Source organism: Petaurus breviceps, unplaced genomic scaffold (assembly GCF_028583685.1).
Source record: "Petaurus breviceps papuanus isolate PSGF00001 unplaced genomic scaffold, PetGlider_PUasm1.0 685, whole genome shotgun sequence".
Taxonomy (NCBI): Eukaryota; Metazoa; Chordata; class Mammalia; order Diprotodontia; family Petauridae; genus Petaurus; species Petaurus breviceps.
In genome coordinates, this window is record NW_027186455.1 from 3,845,327 (window position 1) to 3,853,975 (window position 8,649).

The 8,649-nt window shown below is 52.0% G+C and overlaps 1 protein-coding gene across 1 annotated transcript; it reads left to right on the forward strand.

Annotated features, from left to right (window-relative positions):
- Positions 1-4,502: 4,502 nt before the first annotated feature.
- Positions 4,503-8,375, forward strand: EGR1 (early growth response 1). The gene is made up of 2 exons (XM_069104308.1): positions 4,503-5,095; positions 5,824-8,375. The coding sequence occupies exons 1-2, from the start codon at positions 4,813-4,815 to the stop codon at positions 7,122-7,124; spliced, it is 1,584 nt and encodes a 527-aa protein (XP_068960409.1). The 5' UTR covers positions 4,503-4,812; the 3' UTR covers positions 7,125-8,375.
- The last annotated feature ends 274 nt before the right edge of the window (positions 8,376-8,649 follow it).

Here is an 8,649-nt window from a genome sequence, read left to right on the forward strand (position 1 = left end):
TTATTTAGTGCCTTAAACCTCAGTGGAAATTCTCATCCTAGTCCTTCCACACACGTGCTTACTTAAATCCAACTTTTTTAATTTCAAGGCTCAAGTGGAATCACAGAATGTTAAGAGTTGGAAGAAGCCTTAGAGAATCATCAAGTCTCATCATCTCAGAGGACCTGCTTTCTCCAGGAAGCCTCTCCTGGCCAACCAGGAGACTTCTCTGAACTTCTTAATTACTGTCTATAGTCCTTATATGGCACTTATCTTTTGTATTGCAGGCAGCTAGATGGCACAGTGGATAGAGCACCAGGTCTGGAGTCAGGAAAACTCATCTTCCTGAGCTCAAAACTGGCCTCAGACACTTTGTGTGACCCTGGTCAAGTCATCTAACCCTGTTTGCTTCAGTTTCCTCATCTACAAAATAAACGGGAGAGGGAAAGGGCAAACCAGTATCTCTGCCAAGAAAACCTGAAATGGGATCACAAAAGTTGAGCACAACTGAACAACAATTTGCATTGCTATTTGTTGTCCATATATTTTGAAGTATCTTAAAACTATCTTGTAGACAACATTGTATTGGTTGCCTTAAGCTCTGAGACACTGTAGGGCTTCCCAAATGAGATCTATAATCACTCAAAAAAGTTTGGCTTAACTATCCACACAGGGAAAAACAGGTGGACAAGGAATGTCTATTGTCCAAATAACTATTTATTTATTAATACTTCAAATGAACCAAGCCTCATCCCAGAATTGAACAGGAAGAAGAGGTTGAGTTGCCTGTGGGAAACTGCACAGTTCTTCTATTAGCCCCAAACCTTTGTTTTCCCTCAAAAGTTGAACACTGATATTCTTCTGGTTTTATCTAGTCTCTCAGTGGCAAGGGGGTAATGCATAATGGGCATGAGTAGGCTACAACAACATTGCATATGAGGAATTACACAAGAGGAGAAGTGAAAGGGTGTCATCAGAGAAACTTATGACTGGAAAAAAAGATGAATTGGTCATGTAGCAAGAGGGAAAGTTGGACAATGCATAGGCTTCACTGGTATTCAAGCAATGTGGAGACCAAGAAAGCTCCCTATGTGAAGGGTAGAAGCCCTGTGGTGAATCTAGGAAGTACATGGACTAGATGAGGGGTGCGGAACCTGCACCTTTGAGGCCACATTCGGAGTGGCCTTCCAGGTTCCCCACTCCTGGTCTAGACTCTAGTCACACTGGTCCCTCAGGCATGGATGAGTTGTTATGTGCATTATTGAAGTGTGTATCCACATTGATGAGATACAGTCCAATGAAGTCTCCAGAGCACATTTTTTGAAATATTGTTGGACTTTGAACTCCGCAAGGGAGTGGTTCCTCATTCATCTGTACCCCCAGTGTATGTCAGTAAATGCTTATTGTTGATGATGATGATGGGTCTGAATTCTCAGACCAAGCAATCTCTGGGGCTTTCACAAGAACACTGGAGAAGAATTAGGGTGACATATGGGTGAATATATTCTACCCAAAGGGTATTTCCAAACTTGGAGTTTCCAGGCTTCTACTCCCTAGACTTTTTTGATTGTTTTGACTCTGCCCTTGATTCTCACCCACTCAACCCACAAAGTAATGGACTTAAGGGACAATGTGGAGATTTCATGTAGATATTACAGAGAACTTTATGCCAACCAAGTTGTTATACCCCTTGCCTCCTTAGAGGTTTTCAGGAAAAAAAAATCAACTGCCTATGTTTTAAAAGCAGACCTACCAGGAGCCTAGAGGCTGGATGGCATGGCTTTGGCAGAGTCCTGTCAGTTTCACAATAATCAAATGTCACAATTCATTGACCCTTCTTCTAGGGCCCACTAATTGTAAGTAGATGTCCTAGGAGGGGGAAATAGGGCAGATGTAGTTGAGGAGGAGTAAGCATACAACTGTCTGGGGGCAGGTGCGGGGAGATTAGGCTAGGGACCTTTTAAAATCTGGATAATAAGCTTGCAAAGCTTAAGATTGCACTGAGACTTTTGAGACACCTTGTATAAAATGGGGTTTCACTCCTGGGCTGATTAAAACGAAGAGGAAAAAAAAACACTGGGAAGGAAGTGGAGAAAAACTTTTCTTCTTGAAATTAAAAAAAAACAAACCCGTTCATCGGCTACTTCAAGTGTGACTGACAGCTAGGTGGTTGAAGACCCTGCCTCCTATCCTTTCTCTGATCTCAGTAACCCCGAGGGTTGCTCCGTGCTTCGGATTTTTTCCCCATCCCCAAAAAAACACTTAAGTTAGATTTACGGCAATAGCTTTGTTGGGCTAGGGATGCAATGCCAGGGGAATCCTGGAGATCAGCCTCCGACCCAGGATACAGGCTTCACTCCTCCAAAGAAACTCTTCCCCCTCCTTGGTACCAGAAAGGAAGGACGCAGCTGAATGGAGCAGTAGGGTGGAGCTGGTAGTGGTGGTGGAGAGTGTTTGTTGTTTTGGAGGAGGGAGGGGGCAGGGGAAGTTTCCTTCTAGTTATCTTGGTCCCCAGGAGCCTAGCAGAAATTCCCTCCTCTTTTTTCTTTGCCCCTATAAAAGGGAGGGCGCGGGAGTGGGGGCGGCTGGCTCAGGCTTCCAGCCCCGGCAGCAGTGGGGAGATCCCGGTGTCTGGGCTGCCTCGGCAGCGGCGATCCCCGGGGACTGCGGGGGGAGCCCGAGCTGGCGGCGCCTGCTCACTTCGCGTTCACTGCGTCGGAGTCTCCCCCAGCCTGGCCGGGTGCCGAGCAGCTAGGGGAGGAGGGGGTAGAAAGCGGCTGTGAAAGGCCTCTGTCGGCTCTGTTTCCCTTCTGGCCCCAGGAGACTGGAGTGACCACTTTAACTGCCTAACCTCTGCACCCTCTCGCCAGAGATGGGAAGGGAGCAGCAGCATTGAGCCGAAATGCCCCTCCACCCTCACCGCTCCATCCCCGACCCCCCCAAACTAGGGCCACTAGACCAAGTCTCCGGGCTTCCCACATCACTGATCGGTCCCGCCCCAGCTCTCTGCCGCACTTGTTTTCCCAAACATCTAGATGCACCCTCCCTCCTCACTCCCGCCATCCTCATCCTCTTCCTCCCCATTCCCCGGCCTTCCGAGATCAGTCTCAGGCTTGAACGGGAGGGGGGAGGGAGAGAACCTTCCTCCTCTGGGGTCTTCTTCCCCATCTCCCCAAGGCTCTGCCCCAGAGCTCCAAGGGAACCTGGTAGTGGAGGTGTTGCAGGGAGGAGGGGGGAGATGGCAACCCCCGGCCCCTGAAAAACGGGATTCCCTCCAGCCCCACACTCAAACGGAAATGTCTCCCTGGCTTCGAGGGGGTTGGAAAGGGAGCTTCTCAGCCTTTTCTGCAAGAGGCGCTGGCGAAGAGCCAACAGCTGGCGAGGGTGGGAGGGTGTCAGGGTCCCCCAGGCTCTTACAGCTCTGTGTCCCAGGTATGCCCCCTTCTAAAGGCCCCTAAAAAGGTGGTTCAAGAAGGATTTCTGCGCGACCCCCACCCCGCCCTACCCCGTCCAAAACTCAAAAGGCTAACTAACCTGGGGGTAGTGCACTACCTCCCGCCCCCGCCAACAGGTGCATAAAATGTGCTGCCCCCGCCCCTCCTGCCCCACGGGGACTAGGTCTAAGGAGACTGCAAATAAAGTGGAACAAGCAGAAGAGAAACGGAGAAGCCCTAGCCTCAGTTTCCCTTCTTTTTTGCTTCAGGGGCAGCTCTTCTCCCACGGCCTGAAACTACGAGTGTCCTTGCCCCGCCCCTCCCGGCCACGGCCTCTGCCCCCTTGGCCCAGTCTACTCCTCCCCTCCCCGCTCCGCTCCCACGGTCCCAGGAGGTGGGCGGGTAAACCCGGGGATGACGGCTGAGCTCCCGAGCCCGGGCTCGCCCTCGCCCCCGCCCCAGGGACCGGGGTTTCCCAGCCTCCCCGGCCTAGGGCAACAGTCCCCGTGGGGAGATCGCCGGAGCTGCCTGGCCCCAGTGCTCCGGGATCCCTGCCCCCGCCCGCCGCACTTTCCCTAGCTCCGGCTCCCCTCTCTCGGTACAGGAGGGGAGGGAGGAGGGGGGGGGAGGGAGGGAGCGAAGTGCAGGGTCCCGGAAACACCATATATGGAGCAGGAAGGATCCCCCGCCGGAACCGACCTTATTTGGGCAGTGCCTTATTTGGTGTGGCCCAATATGGCCCGGCTGCCCGGGGCTTCCGGCAGAGGCGGGGTGGGAGGGGGGGAAATGGGAGGAGGGAACCGAGGCTTGGGGGTTGGGGAAAACACTGCTCCGGCTGGGGCCCCAGCGGGCCTGATTGAGCACCGGAGCCTCGAAGCTGGCCCCGGGAATCCCTGGCTCTGGCTCTGGCCCCGGGATCCCCGGAGTCCAAGGGGCGAGGGAGAGTGGGGGGAGGGGAGGAGAGCGGGGAGGCCTCGCGTCACGTCGGGTCCTCCAGTCCCGCCCTGCCATATAAGGGCTTCCTGCTTCCCATATATAGCCATGTACGTCAGGAAGGGGGAGGAGCCTGACAATTCCAAACCCTTCAAATAGAGGCGGATCGGGGGGAGTTGCGAGAGATTCCAGGCAGCAGAAGTGGGGGAGCCGCCGCAGCCGTCGCCACCGCAGCAGCAGCAGCAACAAGCCGCCGCAGCCGCCGGGACCAGCCCCAGCCTCCGCAAACAGCAGCAGCGCCGCCTCCGCACTCAAGCCTGGGGGGGCAGAACCTGGAGGAAGCCCCCACCAAAAAAATATATATTTTTTGCTTCCTTACCATGCTCCACTGAACCCCGCATGTGAACTGCCCAGTCTCCCGCACAAGTGCCCCTCCGGCCCTAACCCCACGTCCGCCCCGTCCAGAATGGCTGCGGCCAAGGCAGAGATGCAGCTGATGTCCCCGCTGCAGATCTCAGATCCCTTCGGCTCATTCCCTCACTCCCCCACCATGGACAACTATCCTAAACTGGAGGAGATGATGCTGCTGAGTTCGGGGGGGCCCCAGTTTCTTGGCGCCGCCGGCGGACCTCCTGAAGGCAGTGGTGGTGGGGGAGGTGGTGGAGGAGGCAGCAGCAGCAGCAGCAGCACGGGTGGTTTCAATCCCCAAGGGGAAGCCGGCGAGCAGCACTTCGAGCACCTGGCTGCAGGTAAGCAGTAGCCCAGAGCAATGGACTTCCTTCCCCTGCTTCTCCCTACCGCCCCGGGTTCTTTGCTACTATTTAGGAGAAGGCACTTTCCCAGCCTTCCGAGACCAAACAAACCAAAACAAAAAAAGGTCCCCGTCTTCTCAGCCCAGCCCCCAGAGGTTTGTGCCCGGGAGAGAGTTTGTCTGAGGAAGACAACTATACTCCCTATACCGCCTCTATGAGGCTAAGTACTGCCCTGAAACCGGGCATGCCCGATGGAGGATCCCTGGGCTGTTGTTTTGGCTGGAGATGTGCTGGGGCTGCGTGGGTGGGTGGGGGTGGAGAGCTTGTTTTGAGGAGGAAAAATGAGTTCTCTCTAGACAGGAGCCAACCGCCTGTCCCCTATAGAAAGGGACTGTGATGTACGGGGCTGGGGGGAGAGAGGGGGGAGAAGGGGGGTGGGGTCCCGGTGTTGCTGGGGAGGCGGCAGGATTAGCCGGGAATCCCTTGCCTACTGTGATGCGGAGCCCTGGTAACTGCAGTAGAGGGGGGATTCTCCATATTTGCGTCAGCTGTTGTTGAAATGGGCTCTGCTGCTGGAGCTCTTCCAGGAACATTGCAATCTGCTGCTATCAATTATTAACCAGCCCAGTAGTCAATGGTAGCAGCAGCAGCCAGTAGCAGCTCTTTACCTCTTCAAATAAGATCTTGCTCCAGTAACACGGATTGTTCTCTTTCCTCTTCACTAGACACTTTTCCTGACATCCCACTGAATACGGAGAAGGTGCTGTCAGAGACAAGCTACCCTAATCAGCCCACCCGGTTGCCCCCAATTACCTATACTGGCCGATTCTCCTTGGAGCCAGCCCCCAACAGTGGCAATACTCTGTGGCCAGAGCCACTTTTCAGCCTGGTCAGTGGACTTGTGAGCATGAGTAACCCACCGGCCACCTCTTCAGCAGCCCCATCTCCAACAGCCTCCTCTTCCTCTTCCTCACAGAGCCCCCCACTGAGCTGTGCCGTGCAATCCAATGAGAGCAGCCCCATCTACTCAGCAGCTCCCACATTCCCTACTCCCAACCCTGAGATCTTTCCTGAGCCACAAAGCCAGGCCTTCCCTAACTCAGCAGGCTCTGCCATCCAGTATCCACCACCTGCTTATCCCACCTCCAAGGGCAGTTTCCAGGTGCCCATAATCCCAGACTATCTGTTCCCACAGCAGCAGGGTGAGTTAGGCTTGGTCCCACCAGACCAGAAACCCTTTCCAAGCTTGGAGAGCCGAACCCAGCCTTCCCTCACCCCGTTGTCTACCATCAAGGCTTTTGCCACACAGACTGGCTCCCAAGATCTGAAGACCCTCAACACCACCTATCAGTCTCAGCTTGTCAAGCCAAGTCGCATGCGCAAGTACCCTAACAGGCCCAGCAAGACACCCCCCCATGAGCGTCCCTACGCCTGCCCTGTGGAGTCCTGTGACAGGCGCTTTTCTCGTTCTGATGAGCTGACTCGCCATATCCGAATCCACACAGGCCAGAAGCCCTTCCAGTGCCGCATCTGCATGCGAAATTTCAGCCGAAGTGACCACCTCACCACGCACATCCGTACTCACACAGGAGAGAAGCCCTTTGCCTGTGACATCTGTGGGAGAAAGTTTGCTCGGAGTGATGAGCGCAAGAGGCACACAAAGATTCATCTTCGGCAGAAAGAAAAGAAAGCAGACAAGGGTGTCTCGGCCTCTGTGGCCTCCTCCTCCCTCTCTTCATACCCATCTCCTGTCACTACCTCCTACCCATCCCCTGCCACCACTTCCTACCCATCTCCAGTACCCACCTCCTATTCTTCTCCTGTGTCATCATCCTACCCCTCTCCAGCACACAGTGGCTTCCCCTCACCCTCTGTGGCTACCACATACTCCTCTGTCACCTCTGCCTTTCCACCCCAAGGCATTACCAGCTTCCCCTCCTCAGCCGTCACCAACTCCTTCAGCGCGTCAACAGCGCTTTCGGACGTGACGGCCACATTTTCTCCCAGGACAATTGAAATATGCTAAAAAGAAAAAAACCAAAAACCCCCCTACATGAGACTCAACTGGGACAGGAGGGGAAGATGGCCAGGTGGGGAAGGGGAGGACTCATACCTTAGAGTTCTGACCCTACTCTCCAGTCCCCAAAATATGAGTGGGGGAATTCATTCACCACCCTTTCAACCCTGTTTCCCCCTTCTCATCATCCCCTATTACCCTTTTACTTCAGCTGCCTGAAACAACCATGTCCAAGTTCTTCACTTTCTATTCAAAGGACTTGACTTGCATGGATTTTGGATATTATCATTTCAGTTTCATTTCCATCATTGCCCTCCTCCCTATCTCTCCCTTTGATGCTAGAAAATTGAGTTGGTAAGATGGGGAAAAACTGAGCTTTGAAGCTCAGCCCCTTTCCTTTTTGCCCCTGTACAGTGTCTGTGCCATGGATTTTGTTTTCCTTGGGGTACTCTTGATGTGAAGACAATTTGCATATTCATATTGTAATTATTTGGAATTAGGGCCTAATTTTGTTTAAGGGGGAAAAAAGGCAAAGAAAAACGTTGAGCAATGGTGATTTTTTTTTTTTTTGTGAGATGCTGTAATGATGAGTTTGAAGCTTCTTTTTGAAACAGCAGTTTTTAGGTATTAATCAGCATGTGTCAGAGTGATGTTCTGTTTACTTTGTAAATATCAAACCAACTTGTACTCTCACATGTGGCAAAAAAAAAAAAGTTGTTTTGTTTTTCCTTTGGAGGTTCCCCCCCGTTATTTTGTTTTCAAAGTTCCATGTCTTGGTGCCTTTTTGTGTGAATGCCTCGCTGACGCCTTGACACGTACAGTTGTGTAGGAATGAGTATTATACCCACCTCTGGCCTTAATGGGGTGGGGGAGGCAGGGAAAGATGAATCCAGGGAGGCTTTGGGAGCAAGAATGGGGAAAGAGGGCTGAGCTCCGCTTTCATTTCTCTGGAATGTAAGCAGCAAAAAAAACAAACTAAACTAAATCTGAACTCTCAAAAGTCTATTTTTGTAACTGAAAATGTAAATTTATAAATATATTCAGGAGTTGGAATGTTGTAGTTTACCTACTGAGTAGGCAGCGGATTTTTTGTATGTTATGAACATGCAGTTCATTATTTTGTGGTTTTATTTTTACTTTGTAATTGTGTTTGCTTAAACAAAGTGACTGTTTGGCTTATAAAACACATTGAATGCGCTTTACTGCCAATGGGATATGTGGTGTAATATCCTTCAGAAAATTAAAAAGAAAATAAAGAACTGTGGTTGGATGTATTTTTCCCAAGAGAAGGAGAAGAATCTAAGTGGTTCTAGTTGAGGGAGACTGGGGATTTCCTGAAGGCCCTAGGGATGGGCCTTTGCTGACTGGGGTAGCCTGGGGTGGGGGGAGAGGAGAGAGAGTTACAATTTATATAGTTTATTCTGGTTTAGTACACACTTTGAAGGGGAAAATCTTGGGGCTTGATGACTGTTTCTAACTTTAGCTGGGTCCCAGCTTGCAATTCCCCAATCTCTGGGGAAAGCCCCTAGCTCTC